Source organism: Cryptotermes secundus, unplaced genomic scaffold, assembly GCF_002891405.2.
Source record: "Cryptotermes secundus unplaced genomic scaffold, Csec_1.0 scaffold259, whole genome shotgun sequence".
In the NCBI taxonomy this organism is placed as follows: domain Eukaryota; kingdom Metazoa; phylum Arthropoda; class Insecta; order Blattodea; family Kalotermitidae; genus Cryptotermes; species Cryptotermes secundus.
In genome coordinates, this window is record NW_019742445.1 from 634,072 (window position 1) to 653,509 (window position 19,438).

The 19,438-nt window shown below is 39.0% G+C and overlaps 1 protein-coding gene across 1 annotated transcript in view; it reads right to left on the minus strand.

Moving 5' to 3' along the window:
* The window catches only part of LOC111873151 (eukaryotic translation initiation factor 2-alpha kinase), an 87,563-nt gene that overhangs the window by 49,182 nt on the left and 18,943 nt on the right, over nt 1–19,438 (minus strand). Inside the window, exons 2-6 of the mRNA XM_023867615.2 lie at nt 14,466–14,592; nt 13,258–13,411; nt 11,364–11,538; nt 9,969–10,149; nt 8,960–9,109 (exon numbers count right to left, since the gene is read on the minus strand). Coding sequence (XP_023723383.1) covers nt 8,960–9,109; nt 9,969–10,149; nt 11,364–11,538; nt 13,258–13,411; nt 14,466–14,592 — 787 coding nt within the window. The remainder of the gene's footprint in view (nt 1–8,959; nt 9,110–9,968; nt 10,150–11,363; nt 11,539–13,257; nt 13,412–14,465; nt 14,593–19,438) is intronic.

Below are 19,438 nucleotides of genomic sequence, written 5' to 3' on the forward strand. Positions count from 1 at the left end.
TACATTAGACCGCCAGGTAACATGAGGCTGTTCTTCTCATCACTGCTCATGCGAGTGATGTGGGAAGGGAGAGTCCATTTGATCTGAGGTAAGGTAGGTATGTAACTACTGTGTGGTATAAGCGACATTATTTGGTTCCATTGCATGGCGTCTCTACAGGAGTGTTGCCACTATTAAAGTTCCAACTCTCGTATTTATGGCCATCGAATAGGATACAAGGGAAAAAAGATGACATGTCATCAAAATCCAGGCCCCGGCTATAACTCTACTCCAAGGTGGACTGACATAGCAGTATCTGAACATTTCAAATCCCCCCCTCCCCCCCCCAAAGATTCCATTGGATTGAGGTCTAATCAGTGTGGGGGCCACTGAATGACCCAACCTTGACCTATCAACTTTCTGCCAAAGACTTGACTGAGGTGTTGTAAACATGCATAAGGAATTAAGCCAGATCCCCATCTTCCATAAACCATAAGTGATATCATATTCGCAGAGGTAACCTTACATGAGCTCTGTTAAACAGTTACCAAAAAAATATTGCATGTCACTCAGGTGAGTCTACTTCACAAAATATAGTCTTGTTAGCCAACTGCCCATATACAAGGTGTGTCAGAAAGAATGGATGGATGGCAAGTGACCGTTACGTCACGACAGGGGTAGGCGATGGTTGGGTCGGAGGGAGAATGCACTTTCAATTGGTAACATGGAGCGGTCAGGTGCACAGTGTGCGTTCATTGTAGAGACATTTTTGAAAAATAGACAGTCTGTGATTGCCACTCAACTAGCCTTCCGCACCTATTTCGAGCTTGGACGTCGCGATAGGATCCCTACTCGGAACACAATTTTGCGGTGGGTTCATTTCATACCACAGGTTCAACCTTAAAGAAAAAATCACCTGGACGGCCATGGAGCACTCGTACGCCTGCAAATGTGGAGGCAGTAAGGCACACAGTCAGTTGTCCAGTCACCTTAATGAACAGCTCGCAAACATGCTGCTGCTCTGAGATTATCCGACACTACGGTAAGACGCATTCTGCATTTAGAACTTAAATTCAACCCTACAAAATGGCAACTGTGCAAGAACTTCATGCATGAGACTGGGAGAATCATGTTAACAGTTGCCAGCGTGTTCTTGCGAGCATGCCCCCTACCACCGTTCTGTTGACCAGTGACAAAGCCCATTTCCACCTACCTGGCTGTGTAAATAAAAATAATTTCCAGTACTGGGCAGGAACCAATCCTAAAGAACTGAACGAGAGACCTCTTCACAGTGGGAGAGTAACTGTTTGGTGTGCTGTAATAGAATTTGGTGTTTGGGGGCCTTACTTTTTTGAGGACGGCCGTGCAGTAACCACTACAAGTGCTCATTACATTTAAATGTTACAAAATTTCCTGCAACCAAGGCTGAACGAGCTTGCTGTTGATGCTGAAGACATTTGGTTTCAACAAGATGGGGCCACTGCTCACACTGTGCAACTAACAATGGATCTCCTGAGAGGGCTCTTTCCGGGGCACATCACCTCGCATCGCAGTGACATTCCTTGGCTTGCACGTTTGCCCAATCTTGCACCCTGCGACTTCTTCCTTTGGGGCCATTTGAAGATGGAAGTTTATAAACATTGCCCACATATACTGGATGAGCTGAAGACATTGATTTGACAAGAAATCGCGGAAATTCCACCAGACATGACTGTGAAAGTGAGTAACTTCAGAAAAAGCCTCGACATCTCTTCCATCCATCCTTCCTGACACACCCTGTATTAACCATTAAAAAAACCGAAAGACCCCATATGGGGACCTTTATAAAGTATAGCCAAGTGGCCGTGCGACACCATATGGGTACGCGCAGTCCACGCTTGTTCACAGTGTTTTAAAATCTAATTTTAAGATTGAATTTCCTGTTCTACTTATATTATTTTTGGGCACGCACTTTATAAGTGTACAGTCTTCCCTCCTGCATCATCTAACTGAATGTTGCATCTAATTGAATGCAGATTCCAACGTCGCAATTCATGCACTTTGTCCGTATGTAACTCTGTTTTCCACGCGAAGACACATACACTACATCAGTCTCATATTAGCAGGAAGTCAGCCAGTGTTGCCGATTTGCCTTCTCTAATCATAACGCTTATAAAACATCACAATTTCAACTATCCCCCATGGCCCCATTTCGCGTGGAAGAAGCCGAAGTTGATAGGCAGCTGATAAATGTCACCGATTCAGAATGCGGTACATAAGACTGAAAGTACATAGCAGCAAGGGGCCATGTGGGGGCCTTTCTAAGAAGCTTAACAGCACTTCTTGTGTGGCAGATATGTGTATACACAGACAGAGTTTCTGAGGGACGTGACCTCACTCCTGTATACAGAAAGGTTCAGAGTGCTATGAAAGCATAACCATTTCCTCCCCTTTGGCCAGATAAGGCAGTACCAGTATGAATGATGTCAGCAGTAGGCATTTATACTGCAGAAATGTTTTGTGTAGAAACTGACTGCATATTTGTGGACAGACGCTCAAAATTGGGTAAAAAATTTTTTGGAATCAGTGTAACAATTTTTACAGATTCTAAAATCTGTACATTATAGTATCTGATTCTATATTATTTCTAGATAAAAGCACCGTTTATTTCGTTCGTTTATCACAAAAATTGTAGAAATCACAGCATTTTCAGTAACATGATTACAATTTTTATTACTCTACAATGGCGGGCATTTAAATTAACTCCAGCCCACAGCCATTACCAGAATTTAAACGGCCCTTCACTTAATCATTAACAAAAGCTGATGATGTTAATACCTCAAATGCAGAACAGCATGGGGAATTTCACCTTCCCACTAGTCCACGAAGATTGTAACACTAAAAAAGGGCAGTGTTCCAAAGTGCAACCGTTTCAGACACATATTCACAGTCCTTTCTCACTGTTTCAATACACGGAGCCATATCCAGAAGTTTGGCAAAACATTATTTGCTCATCCTGCATAAGTGAAAAGAAATCTATGATATACCTATCATAAAAAAAAATGTGTGTACATGTATAAGTTATGTGAGATTTGAGTCTCCACCCCACCTCTCTCTCTCAATGTCAAGAATTCCGTCTTTTCTGAGATTCATCATCATATAGTCTGATATATGTTTACCAATATTTAGGAGGAATGAGATACCTCCATCTTAGAATATCTTCTCTTCTACCTCCTCTGCTCCTACAAAACATTATTATCCACCAGACTACACTGCCTCACATTATAGACAACCATAACTTTCACACAAAAGTTGATTTACATTTTAATATAAACCAGAGTAAATGACACACATGGTAATACTGACCTAATACTCTACATTTAGTTTTGAAACAATCTGTCAAAATACAAAAAATATGCATAAAGATTCAATTAGACCCTTAATATAAATTAAACTGAATCAAACTTAAACACGGTTATACATGTATAACATACATTACATAAAGTTCTATCATAATCTGTTAAAGGAGAGAAGATACATATATGTAAGAAAGGTAAACTTGGCCCTGAGCTTAACTATTTAAGCACTACACCATGAAGGCATATGGGAAAGTGGATGTATAGATCCACATTTTCTTGACCTTGGCACTAGTTCGAGGTGAGTGGTCAGCTTCACACCTCTACTGCTTTACCCCCAGGGAAAGAGCCCCCTGTACCCATTGGATAAGAGGCTTGGTGGGCCCCAGAGATGGTCTGGACAACGTGCAGAAGAGAAAATTCTTGACCCTACCAGGACTCGGAACTCCATCCCCTCAGTTGTCCAGCTCTACATACAGGTACAGAAGTTAATTTAGGCCCTGAACTATGACGGTGAGTCAAATGAAAACTGTAATTTTTTTTATTTAATTTATTGAATGAAAGCGGTACACTATTATATCATTTTTCTACATAGTCTCCATTTCATTCAATACAGGCCCTCCAGTGTCTACAAAGTGTATGGATTCCTCTAGGAAAAAATTCTTGTGGTTGACTGAGCAACCACTCTCATATGGTACCTCTTCATCATAACAGAACTTCTTTCCTCCCATCACCTCTTTGAGTGGCCCAAACATGTGGTAATCACTTGGGGCTAGTTCTGTTGAGTATGACGGATGTGGAAGACACTCAAAGTGCAAGTCCTGGATTGTTGCAAATGTCGCCCGGGCAGTATGGGGCCGAGCATTGTCATACTGCAAAAGGACACCTCTAGTCAATAGTCCACGTCGCTTTGATCTGACTGCAGGTTGAAGATGATTCTTCAAGAGATCTAAATATGAGGCACTGGTGTTAGTGTTTCCCCAAGGCGTGTAGTGCTCCAAGAGTAAGCTTCGTTCGTCCCAAAAGAGAATCAGCATAATCTTCCCTGCAGATGGCTGAGTCCGGAACTTCTTGGGTTTTGGTGATGAGGAATGATGCCATTCCTTGCTCGTTCTCTGTTTCTGGATGGTGGTAGTGCACCCAAGTTTCATCACCAGTAACGATTCCAGAAAAGGAAGCCATCACCTTCTGCTTCAAGACACTGCAGAAGTTCTTCACAGGCGTCAACACATAGTTGTTTCAATTCTGGAGTCAGCTGCCGTTGCACCCATCTTGCTGACACTTTGTGAAACTGGAGCATGTCATGAATGACATGATGTGCTGATCCATGACTCATGTTAAGAATTTCGGCTATTTCATCCACCAACACTTGGCGATACTCCATCACCAGGGCTTCAACTGCTGCAATAGACTCAGGGGTCACAACTCTGTGTGCCTGACCAGGGCGAGGAGCGTTTGCCACAGATGTCACACCACTTTTAAATTTCCTACTCCACCCGTACACTTGCTGCTGTGACAAGCATGCATCACCATACTGAACCTTCATCCGTCGATGAACTTCAATCGGTTTCACACCTTCACTGATCAAAAAATGAATTACAGAACGTTGTTGTTCTTTCATGCATGTACATAGTGGAGAAGGCATCTTCAAACTGGCACTGTGATGGCATTCTGTTTGTCTGCATGATACTGCCACCTATAGCATTGGTAACATGTTTGCCAACTGTTGTGGGAATCTGCAAGCAGATCACCATTCTCAGCCTTCGCTAAGTTACTTCCAGGTTGGTAACCCTTCTTAAAGTCATTTATTCCTCTCTATGTTCTTGTTCTTACCTTTTGTTGCAAGCTCATCGATTCTGTCTGTTACATATTCCCTCTTTTTATTCTTGAAATGCCTGCTGGTTTTGCATTTTATGTTATTCAGACTGTCCCCATTTACTTCGCTTGGATCCTGTAACCACTGCAATTTGGCTTGTTTCCTTTGGTCTCTTAATTTTGAGAATCTTTCATCAAACCATGGCTTATGCTTCTTCAGTTCATAATAACCTTGACTCTCTTTGGCAGAAATTTTGATGTTCCCTTTAATAGTTTAATAGCTTTATTAATATCCACCTCAGTGTCTAAGTTTTCTACAGCTGGGAACCTATTTGAGATTTCAAGAAGGTACTGCTCTTAACCTCTACCTCATTTAATTTCTTGAAATTTAACCTCTCCATATGAACTCTATGCGTTGTTTGTTTCTCACCGCAAGTCTGTCCCTAACCATTGCCACCACCAGGTAGTGGTATCTCAATCTGCTGTCATGAATGATCAGACATCAAGTATAGTTGAATGACACTTCCTGTCTATCAAAATATGGTAAATTTGGTTGTGCATCTTCCCATCATAAGATGTCAAAGTAAATTTATAAATGTTATGAGGTGGGAACATCATAATTTTGATAATAAGATTTTTGGATGTGACAAAGTTTACTACTCTAACACCATTATCATTACTAATTTTGTGTAAACTCCCATTCCCAATTGTTGGTTTGAAAATGTCTTCCCTACCCACTTTGGCATTGAAAACTCCTAACATAATTTTCATATGATATTTTGGGAGTTTATTAAGTACATGTTCTAGTTCTTCACAGAACCTGTCCTTAGCCTTTAAGAGCCGAGCGACGCCATATGGCATCATGAAAATAAAGTCAAGGGGACGAATGACGCCATATGTCATCGCGCAGTCAACGCGTGCTAATTTTAAGTTATAAATTCTTTTTCTACTTAAATGATTTTTGGTCACCAGCTTTATAAGTTGTCTCTATTCCCACCTGTGTCATCTAACGGACTGTTGGCTTCATGTGGAAATCTTGGAAACATCCGGAAATCCAGTGTCCAATGTCGCACTTCACGCACTTTGTCCAGACGGTTCTTCGTTTCCCACGCGAAAAACACACACGACACCTCAATTGCGAAGTAGAGGAAGTTGGCCAGTGATGTGGTTTGCCCTCCTATAATCGAGATATCTCCGATAAAACGGCAGGGGTTCGACCCCTGGGCCGTTGATGGCGAGGTGGACCCCTTCCAGCATGTTCCGCACGAGAGCGAGACGAAATTCTCTTTGTGACAACTGGATGTAACTGTTCAGATCCAGGAGACGGAAAAATAGTTTATTTGTCCATTTCCAGGTTCGATGACAGATGCTATAACTGCTTGCCACAGCTTGCCCACAGCTCCACCTGAATAATTTTCTCTTGCCATGCTGGTGTGGTGGTCCCCAGGTTGCTGACCAAGATGATGGTTCTTCATCGACTTCAATTTCTGATTCACTTTCTTCCTCGCAACTCTCAGAGTCATCGGTACAACAGTCTGAATCGGTGTCATTTATAAGCTGATTCTCAATTTCAGCGTCTTCCAAATACGAGACCATGGTGGACAGCTAAACACAACGCTAGCCTTGAACGTTCTGACACTGCTCGGCTATATTTCAAAACAGACTACTTCTTGTTTGGCAATATGAGATAAAACAGTCAGTGTTTCTGCGAAGGAGTAGACATCGCCCACACACTCATACCGAAAGGAACCTACGAGCTGGAGAATGATGAACAAAGCGTAAACATGCGACCTTGTAGCAACACAAGCCATAGTTAGAGCATGATGTCACCAGCAGGCATTCAGACTGCAGAAATGTTTTGTGCAGGAACTGTATGCATTTTTGTGCACAGACGTTCAAAATTGAGGGGGAAATTTTTTTTGGCATCAGCGTAATAATTTTTTAGAGATTTTAAAATCGGTAAATTACAATGACTGATTCTATATTCTTTCTAGATAAAAGCAGCGTATATTTCGTTCGTTTATCACAAAAATTGTAGAAATCACAGCATTTTGAGTAACATGATTACAATTTTTATTACTCTACAGTGGCGGGCATTTAAATTAACTCCGTCCCGCTACCACTACCAGAATTTAAATGGCCATCTCTTAAAGGTTAATATCTTCCATTTTGTCCTCTGTTGGGGCATGAACATTCAGAAAGATATCACACCAGAGACCTCTTACTATTACGTATGACATCCTATCACTAACAAACTCTACCCTATTACCTGCTGATATGATTCTCTTATGTACGAAAAAACCTGTACCTAATTCACGATTCTCATTCCCCCTACCATAGAAAAATGTATATCTGCCTGTTGGTTCAGTGCCACCTCCATCCCATCTGACCTCCTTTCTTTTCACTAAATCTAACTTATACTTCGAGATTACTCCCGCCACTGCCTGGAGCGAACCTGCCCTATTCATATTTCTAACATTCCAAGCACCAAATCTCATATCCATTTCTTTTTGCTTAAATTGTTTATCCAAGTCCAAGGCTTTTTGTGATTATATTTTATAGTGAGTTGTTAGCACCATGCCAAACCACCCAAGCTGGAGGACCACCCCTTGTCGGCTGTCCATGACTGCTTATTCAATATATTTGCAACTACCCTCCATATCTGGAGGCTGTCTCCTCCATCCACAACCTGAGAATGTTCCATGCCATGGACAAGGGACGCACATAACATGGCTAATCTCAGTCTAACATATAAAATTAGTCATTATTACTGGGGTTTAGACTTTGTTCATTCTGGAAACTGGATGTTTCCATCCTCAGGTGAGTGGGAGATACCCACAAATCCAGTTTCCGAAACATTGTGTTCTCTAGACTTCAGAATAATGGACAACAGACAAAGTCCAAAAACCCAATAATTCTGAGTCTTATATACCACTGTCAAAGCCCTTTAGAACCTTCATATAAAATCATACCCTGCAATTCAATGTTCATGTACTTTATGCACCACAGCTTTCAGAAGATTTTAGTAGGAAATGCATGTAAATTATGCTCAAAATTTGGAGAATGGAAATCAAAATTTAACAGAATTTAGTGCAGATCTACCACACCAACATATAACAAAATTGGTTAACTAATTTTGGTTGTCATATGTACAGATATAAAAAAAAGGTAAGTAAAGGTATTCCTGTAACAGGCCGTGGAGGCCCGTAGGGTTGTAAGATGTTGAGGTTCACACATTTTGTAGACAATCGGCTCATAGATGGCAGCAAGGTTGTCAGCCCTTCGCACCGGCCGCCCTTTACCCCCCAAGAATATTCCTGGTACTCACTTCTGTTAGGGGCTAAGTCGACGCCAGGGCCATAGTGCGGGTGGAAGAATTAGGCCAAGTGAAAAAAAAATCCAATGACCTCATCGGGACTTGAACCCGCAACCTTCCAGCTTGTAGCATAGTGCCTCAACCAACTACGCTAACGTATAGATATATAGAAGGAAAAATAAGGCATTTTCTCAAGACACGCCTACGAAAGCTTTACTATTGTATGATAAAAGGGAATATGGGATAGAAGAGCATTTGTATGCATCAGACAAATAAGTGGATAAAGCAAAACTCAACTTCTTAACCCAGAAAACCTGGTGATAGTTTTCTGGCAATTGAATAAACAATACAAGGAAGAAGTCAGAAGACAGAAATTCTGAATTATGATACAGAGTAATATTAGAAGCTTCAATGTACAAACTGACACACAGAAACAGAAATATTTAAACAGTTTCAACTACAATATTCACTGTAAACAAATACTACTCTCAGCCATATAAGCAGTGATGCTCACCTGTCTATTATGCATGCCTATGTACAGGGATGGTGTCAGTGGACCCATCTGTTCATTGTAGGTGGGTGTCCACTGTGCACCACTGAACAGGTCAACTGGGTACATCTGCTCTTGAAAAAGGTACCATGCTGCCACAACTGGTGCATCAAACTGGAACAGACATTTAAAATAGTGAACATTCATCATTTATGCACATTCAGTCGTCTTAATGTATCTTTATTTAGATGTTTCAGCCATGCACGGCCATCTTCAGGCAACTAAGTAACTCATCAAATTGTTACATTGTATTTTCAATGTAATTAAGACAATCTATTTCTTAAGTTGAAATATTTAAATTTTTTCCATTTTCCATTATGCAATCATTAAATTACATTTGTTGGAGAACATCACTTGTTACATTTTCATGCGCTGCCTAACTTCTGTGGTGTCAGAGTTTTCTGTAATGTGTAATGTATTAATAATTTATGTTATTAACTTTACGCTACTGTTAGGGGACACACGGTAGTGTAGTTGGTTGAGGCACTACACTACAAGCTGGAAGGTCATTGGTTTGATTCCTGATGAGGTTAATGGATTTTTCAATCAACCTAAACCTTCCAGGCATACAATGGACTGGGGTCAACTCAGCCTCTGACAGAAATGAGTACCAGGAATCTTGTAAAAGGCGGCCAGCACATAAGGCTAACAACCTCAATGCCATCTGTGAACCGTCTAGAAAGCGTAGGAGCCTCAACATCTCACATCCCTATGGTCGTCCACAGCCTGTTACAGGAATTCCAAGAAGCGTAACTGCATGAATTCAGTAATATCATAACACAGATTGTCCAACAATAATACCTCAAAAGAACCTAAAACTGCAAGAACTAATATTTTGTCGCAAGAGATTTTCAATTTCACCTAGATATTACATCTTCACTTCTTAGAACCAGAAATGTAAAACAAATTTTTGTTCACCCAGATTTTATTTTCACGTTTTAGTATATATGGCAGATTATACAAATTCTATTACCTTGTGTTTCCATATAATTTGACCTGCTGACTTGCTGACAGAGCAGACAAGTCCTTCTGGTACAATGACTTTCAGCTCAAAGTCATCAGACAGCTGGGATGGGGTTGCATCTTTCTGATGACAGTTGTTAACAGTGTCAGAAACAAAACTCAGTTCATGCTGACCAACACTAAAATTCCACCTAAAAATAATCGAATGTCAGGACTTAATTATACATTTCTAAGAATTGTATGAAAATACTTCTCTCAAGGACAGCAATTTGTAATCCCGATTGGGTTTAATTTCCATATTCGTATGCAATGTACTTGAAAACAGCCTAGAATCATGCAACAAGGAGTTCTAGGCAGAATTTAGTATGACTATTTAATTTAACTGCTCCATGGACTCATATTTCCTTCAACTGGATTATCCTTCTTGAATTTCAAGACATAAATTGTCCCACCATTGAGTAGCTGGATGAAGGAGCTGCTTCCATAAGAGTCCTCAGACTGGTTCATCATTCAATCCCAATATTAAAGGACTGACCCTTTCATTTAATTAATATGACAGCTGAGTTACAACTTAGAGCAACTTAGAGCTGAACTTAGAGCAATCATATTAATAACCAGCTTTGGTATGTACTTTCATATGTCTAGACACATGCAGTAATTTACTATCAAACTGAAAAGTAAATACATTGTAACACTTATTGATATTTTAAGCAGTTACTGTCCCATCTGTAACCACTTATACAATTAAGGTCAGTCTCCGTCCACTTATTACTTCACAGTAATGCTACTTCACAGTAATGCTACTGGTCCCCTCACCTACTACACTGAACTGTCTGCACTGCATTACACTCAAAACTTCATTTCTGCCGTGCATTGCACTCAACAGTTTGTCTGCTGCGCTCGTGTAGACTAAACTGAAAACAGACATGCTAATCCAGCTTAGTCACCAACTGACACATTAACAGGTTGCACTAATTTACAACTCATGGCACTCACTGGTTCATGTAAGCTGGTGTACTATACCGAACACATATCTGTGTAGACACAACTGAACTCAATCGAAACTGACCTCTCATGGGGCTTTGCACCTACTGTTATATGCACATTACACATTGAGAAATGCCTCTTACGCATGTGAGTGACCAAAGACTTCAGCAGTCTTTTTAACAGTCTAGAAGTGGGGGAGTCTCAATGTTCTGACTGAATGAGAGGCACATGCTAACCCTCAAGCTCAGCTTATACAATATATTTACATATCTTTTATCAGCGCCTACATTCTTATTTTCCCATCTCGGAGCACTACAAAAATACAGGGCAGTATTTAAGAAGTTGTTAATTTCTTTATTTTGGATGTTTGTCTAGTGCCTCTGCCTTCCAGTAATGATTGAATAATAAATACACTAACCTTTCAGTACCAGTGCGGGCTTCAATTGCTCTCACAGTCTGTGTGTGTCTTTGAATAACAATAATGTCGTCAGGTGTCAAGTTTTCTGTGGTGTTGGTACAGCCATCCATAGAACATTCATACACAAATTTACCAGTTTTGACAGCAACACCGTAAGTTCTAGTCTCTTTCCCTCCTGCAATATAATAAACCACAAGATCAAATATGTTTTCTTGCTGTGTACACATGAACATGCAACCTTCTGAAAGAGTTCAACAATTTCTGTAAAATTTTGTAATACAGACACAACAGAATTATAGTTTCTTTCTAGAGTTGCTAGGTATGGCACATATTCACCTGACAGCAACCACAAAAATAAATCATTTAGGAGAAATGGTAGGATGACATTAAAATTGAACTTCCTATGCCAGCAACAGACGATTTAAACCATATTTAATAATCTGAGGATAAATGTGACAGGGCTTTAAATTCACATACAAAAAAGAACAATTGTTACTTTCACACAATTTTAATACAACTTCATTCACATGTAAGTCTTACAACATCTGCACTCTATGTGGCCGAAATTTACACTATCTTAGTAATTCAGTTTGCTGTAGTAGTCCTCAAAGCTCTCAAAACAGAGTCAATTCCCACTAATACAGACCAATGAAAATCTTGGTTTGAATATATGAACATCCTTCCACATGATTTCGTGATTACTTATCCAAAATGGTTATGTTCAGTTACTGTATCTCCCAAAATTCATTACATTAAAACAGTTCAAGAATTTCCAGAATGTCATTTGTGTTCTTTGTCGCATTTTGCAGCCTAATTACCAAGTACAAACTTCCCACTCTCCTCTACAATCTGACATACCTTCCCCATCATAGTCTCTGTCATTAAATAACACCAATTTTAACATCTTCACCATTACCATTACCTTAATTCTCTAATGTGCCAATTAGCATAAAGCCACTGTTAGCAGCCATTACCTGGCAACTAGTGAAAAAACAGAAGAATTTGTGTGTGCTGTAATTGTAGCCATCTCTACAGTCTGCGAATTTATGAGAACATTATAATTACTTGTAATTATGATTTGTAAGTGTTCAGTATATCCAATGATCAATCCAAACCCCATGCCTTGTCACCAACACACGACAACATAGTCTATTTATTAGTCTCTCAAGATTGCATCATATTCAAGAAGTGAAAAAAATGTTATTCTTTCTTGGAGTAAATAAACAAAAATTAACAGTCCAGCCACATTACAGCAAAATAATCACTGTCAAGCTGTTACAAGAATCCTGCAGCTCAGCTGTATGCATCAACCAAATATGAATATGATAATTCTGATATATACAGCCTAGGTTCTATTCAGCTGCAAATGTTTAAGCAAATTAGGGGTATCAAACAGTAGAGTACTAGGGCACCTGGTGAGAAGAAATTCAACTTTTGACACCAAAACGACTGCAGGATGTTTAACTTTGCATACTGTGATTAGTGATCATGAAAAATGGAACATAAAATGGAGATGTTTATGTTTCCATGCATACTAAATATTTATGGAGTATATAAGAAATTAGCCATACAAAGGATCCACAAAACTATCAATCGATGTGATGTATTGCGTGCTTTGGATCACACTGAGGAATTATAAAATAGGGCATGAGGATATCTACTAGATTCAACTGCCACAGAACAGAATTCAATGGTACTGTCTGATGTGAATACAATTAATTTTCAGGTTCCATAAAAGTCATAAACTTCTTGATCACCTCAGCACATGTCAACTTTTCAAGGAAGAAGTTAGTTCAGTTCTTTAGTTTGGCTCTTAAAAATTTAATCACTAAAGCCATTTCAATTATGTGTTCTACAACTGTCTGATCAAGCAAAGTAACATGGTTCCTCTGACCTGAGATAGCCAGATCACTGGAGAATGAAAATGGAGCAGATTTAAGCAACAGGTCAGCTGTAACAGGAATAGGCTCAATACTGCTGCCATCAAACTTGTATATGCCTCCACTAAGCGAAGGGATCATCCTCACAAACTGCCCATTATTAGTCAGCTGAAAAAGAAAATGAGGTAAATTTTCTATTTACACTAGTAGGGGTTTTAAGTGTCAATAAATGATATGTTTGATCTCCATGCAACATCGTTTCTGAATGTGAATATGTTAGGTTTATTTTCAAAAGTTTGGGAAACAGCTTATGAGAGGGTCACCAAACTTCAAATCACTGAAAGGCCATATTACACCTTATGTACCCATTCACACGCAACATTACAAGAGTACATTTTTTACAATACACAATTATACATCCTGCAATGAACAGATTTATGAAACACAAACAGACACATAAGAACTTGACCCATGAAGTTCAAAATCATTTACTGAAATTAAATGCTTCCAGGTCGATGATGCTAAAAAATTTAGCCCCTGAACATCTGTTAGGTTACATCAATATTAAACATTATTTTAAAGCTACGCTAATTCCATGCTCCAACACAGTACTTAAGTGTCAACTGTAATGTGAAATCAACTGAAAACTTACATGAAACATTTAACAAACACTTTATGTAATGGTTCTGTGGCAAGATTTTCCACCTATTGGCAAGTAAAACGAAGATATCTGCATCCAATTCCTATGCCATATCCAACACACATGCCCTGAATACTGAACTCCACATGAAGAACAACAACAAATCAATTATGTATGAGTAACTGGAATCACCTTTTTAAACAGATTTCATGTATTTCTTCTGTCCAAGCCTGGCTCTTCATACATAACCTGTCCTTCTGCTAGATGTTCATCAGCTACAAATATTACTATTTTAAATGTATCTGTTCCACATGTTTAGACTGTAGTTCAGTATTTAAATTATGTAATTTGTTCATTACTATTTGTCACTTCTTGCGCTGTTTCTGTAATTGCCCTTATATGTGTTGAGCCAGCACATAAATAATAGAGAATTGAACTGAATAATCATCATCAGCATGAGTATCATTAAACCCTTTTCTGCACACCCACATGATCCATTCCATAAGTCTCTATTCAGAACACTGACAAGATAACGCATCATTAATGTAACAGAAAGCTTTAAAATTTTACACAATGAGTTACCTCAAGCGTGTGTATACTGGAAGACAGCATCTGTCCAGGTCCAGTTTCAACACTCCAGCTGACAGAACCACCATCTGAAGGGTCTAGTGCTGACAGCCGTCCATCTAGTGTACTCACAAATACCAGCCTGCATATATTTCGGACTTGATAAACAAGTACATTGCATGGGTACACTCTCAAAGTGTGAAAAGAAAATTCATCTACTAGATTTCTAAGATTCAAGACCCACACAATATAACCAAAGCCATCTATGTATAACACAGTCCATCAGCTTGTTTTTATGTTCATTAACCCGCTGCTCTGTTATGTCTGCAATCTGTAATCTACAAAATGCCACATGTAATTTTGTTTTTTATTGTTGTTATTAATGTTATGTTACGTTATGTTGGTTTACTTTGTGCTCACAAGCCCCTTGTTTGTGCGCTGTTCCCTCTAGTAGCATGTGTCTTCACTAGTGCAGATGTGGTGTGCACTAGTGAAGACAACACCACATGCTACCAGAGGGAACAGCGGACAAACAAGGGGCATGCGAGTATAAAGTAAACCAACATAACATAACATTAATAACAGAAAAAACAATATTAATATGTGACATTTTGTAGATTACAGATTGCAGACATAACAGGGCAGCGGGCTATTGAACATAAAAACATGCTGCTGCAACAAAACATGGAGAGAAACATATACAATTAGTTCTAAACAAGTGGACAACATCCCTCGTGAGGATGAATAGAATTTCACCAAGGTGATGAAAATTTTAATGGATTTCATTTTATTAGGTGCACCACAGTGGGTGATTTTACCGCACGTTAATGCAGTGTAGAAGTTTTGATATATTAAGACACCTAATGATGGCCATCTAAGGCTGAAACATGTTGTGTTAAAGTATAAATAGAAGAGAAAGGAACAATTTGTTGCATTAATGACGTACTGTTAGACAAAGACATTTTAATATGGCTTGCAACAGGATGTTTAAATAGAGAATTATAAACAAAGCCATCACATACATAATTTTTAGAGGTACCAAGGCCGAGTACTTTAGCCAATTAATCATTTACTTCTCTAGAACATCAATCAGTGAAGACAAAATATGCATTATTAATGTATGAACTGCTGAATACAAAATTCTGCCTCCTATTATGTTTATTCGTTTTCCATAAATCCATACAGAAAACAATTTCATACGATGTGAAAATAGTCACAAACAAAGCAGTACAACATACATATATACGTATATAGTCATACACAGCAGCAAGTATACAACAAAGTAAGCCTAAACTTGCACACTGAAACAATTCTTAAGTCATTCTAATATAAACATAATAGTACTCTAGTAATAAACCCATTAAATATCAGCAAAGCAATAACTACAAATACATTCCATCAAATATAGATATGTATATATGTGTAAAATCATAACAATATAATCAATAATACTAAATTTTTGCAGATATAATACAATCATCTTTTAAAGAATTCCTCTAATGTATAGAAAGAATTTGAATACAGAAAGTCCTTTAAAATAACTTTAAACTTTTTTGGATCATTAGAGATTTCTTTGAGATTATAAGGAAGTCCATTAAAAACCTTTACTGCCATATGATATACTCCTTTACCATATATGGCCAAGTTAACCTGGTGTAGGCTGCGCCATAGCTCAAGCAGTTAGTCGGTGACTTCCCACCATGGCGGCCCAGATTTAAGCCCAGGTCTGGTCAAGTGGGATTTGTGGTGGACAAAGGGGCACTGGGGCAGGTTTTCTCAGAGTACTCCAGTTTCCCCTGCCAATCTTCATTCCACCAACTGCTCCACAATCACCCTCACCTATCATCTGGGGCTGGTACAATAGGCCAGAAGAGGCCGCAGTACAAGGGACTTAGTCCCACCCCACTAGCAATAAAAAAAATAATAACCTAGTGTATATGTAAATTAATATTTTGTCTGGTTTTAAGTTCATAATAATCCTTATCTGTAACAAATGTATCTTTGTTTTTTATTATAAACATCATTAATTAATATATATACTGTGATTTTAAAGGCAGAATATTTATTTCCTTGAAGAGATCTCTATGTGATTCCCTGTAACCATGACCCACCATCAATCATATAATTCTTTTCTGCATCTTAAAAACCATGTCAGCAAGTGATGAGTTTCCCTAGTGAATCTAGCCATAAGTCATGATTGAATGGAAGTAAGAATAATAATTATAATTTTCAAGGTATTTATCGACATAAGTGCTTTTATGTTCCTTATCATGTAATTCTTCAGGAAGATGGAAGAGGTGACACAAACAGCATCATATTAGGAGACTGGAATAGCATTGTTGGAGATGAATCATATTAGAATATTGCTGGATCACATGGGTCAAATGCTTATTGACTTCTGTGAAAGAAATGGACTGATTGTTACAAACACTTGGTTCAAGAAGCCAAGGAGAAGACTTTACACATGGAAGGCACCTGGAGATTGGAGGCGGCATCAGCTGGACTACATCCTGGTGAAACATCGATTCAGAAAGAGTGTGAAGGATGTGAAGACGCTGCCTGGGGCAGATATTGACTCTCACCACAACTTACTGGTTGCCAAGTTTCGAACCAGGTTGAAGAAAATTACAAGATTCCAAAAGTGCAGACCTAGATGGGATTTGGAGAAGTTACATGCTCAAAGACAAAGCGTGCAGGAGACCCTAGAAGAGAAACTCAGTGCAATTGAAAGTGAAAGCAGAAATGCTGAAGTGCAGTGGAACAATATAAAAGAATGCATGTTAGATACTATTAGTGAATTGGTTGGTAAAGTTGAGAAGATAGCAAGAAAACCGTGGGTTACACAGGAGATGATGAGTAAAATGGAGGAGCGAAGGAAATGGAAGAATGTCAACAATGAAGAAGGCAGGAGGAAATACAGGAGACTGGGCAATGAATTGAAAAGAGCCATGGACAGGGCCAAAAAGGAACATCTTGAGAAAATATGTAATGAGATTATAGAATTTCAAAGGACAGGACATTACGATTTGATGTACATGAAGACAAAAGAACTACGATGGAAAGAGAACCATGGGATTCAAAATATTGGCATCAAATACTCCCAGGGGAATAGAATAGCAGATCAGAGGCAAGTGCTGAAAATTTGGGGAAAATTATATTACAGAACTATATGATTGACCTAATCGGCCAGAGACCTTGGAAGTGGAACCGGAAGAAGTAGATACAGACGAGAAAGGACCATATATTTTACAAAGTTAGGTGGAAAAGGCTATCATGGACATGAGGAATGGAAAGGCTACAGGAGATGATGTACCCGGAAATGTGCTCAAGTTACTGGGAGAAGGTGGTTTCAAACTAATGAACACCATATATGAAACTGGAGAGTGGCCCAAGGACTTTACAGAAGTGACAATGATCACCTTAAAGAAAAAGACAAAAGCTACAAAATGCAGCGACCATCGCACAATAAGCCTTATTGCACATACAGCAAAGATAATAGCAAAGATACTTAAAAGAAGAATTGAAAGGAAAATAGAGGATATACTTGGAGAAGATAACTTTGAATTTAGAAGAGGAAAAGGAACCTGGAATGCAATTGGGATGATGAGAATTATAGCGGAACGAACTTTGGAGATAGATGAAGAACTGTGTGTTTGCTTCATAGACTGGCAGAAGGCATTTGACCGGGTAAACTGGACCAAATTAATGCAGATCCTGAAAGAAACAGGTATCGATTGGCATGAAAGAAGATTGATTAGCAAATTGTACATGGATCAGAAAGTTAGAGTACGACTGGACAGGGGGGAGACAGGAAGTGTGCAGATTGGAAGAGGAGTTCGACAAGGATGCTGTTTATCACCAATTCTGTTCAACTTGTACAGCGAATTCATTACCAAGGAAGTTCTGGATGGGCTCGGAGACTTCAAATTAGGAGGGCAAATTATTCAAACTGTGAAATATGCAGATGACCTTGTGTTAATGGCTAAGGAAGAAACTGTGCTACAGGGCATGATTGATAGACTAATTGAAATTGGAAGGTGCTATGGCATGGAAATGAATGTGGAGAAAACAAAAGTAATGAAAATTTCGAGACAACCAACCCCAGTCACAATAAAGATAGACCAAAAACAAGTGGAGAATGTGAAATGTTTTAAATATTTGGGTAGCTTGTTAACAGATGATGGAAGGTGTACTTGTGAAATTAAATCCAGGATTGCCATGGCAAAAGCTGCATTTAGCAAGAAGAAGAATCTTTTTACCAGCAAATTGGACTTAAATTTGAGGAAGAAACTAGTGAAATGCTACATTTGGAGCATAGCTCTGTATGGGGCTGAAACATGGACACTTAGGGCAGTAGATCAGAAACATCTGGAAAGTTTTGAAATGTGTTGGAGAAGGATGGAGAAGATCAGTTGGACTGATTATGTGAGAAATGAAGAAGTGTTATTTAGAGTCAGTGAGCAGAGAAATATCCTACACGAAATAAGAAAATGGAAGGCTAATTGGATTGGTCACATCTTACGCGGTAACTGCCTTCTAAAAGAAGTTATTTAAGGAAAGCTAGAGGGGTGGATATAAGTGACCAGAAGACGAGGAAGAAGACGTACGAAGATGCCGGATGATCATGGGGACAGAAGAGGATATTTTCATTTGAAGGAGAAAGCTCTAGATCTCATCAAGTGGAGGAACTGTTTTGGAAGAGACTGTGGACCTGTCGTCTTGACAGATTACTGATGAATGAATTAACCGTTCAGCGTGGTTTGACGTGTATGTTTCGTCAGGTATTTAAATCGTCTGGGGGGGTTCGACGTGTATGTTTCGTCCAGCTGCACACCTATGTTATAACGCCCATAATAATTGATGGTTTTGCTGTAGATTGTTAGATTTTTCGCTGGCATGTTGTCAGTAGTACAGAGTATAATATGACACGTCTTTATCTGCGCTAAGTCATTGTTACATATGCCTGTCTTGCAGCAAAGTTCCTGTGG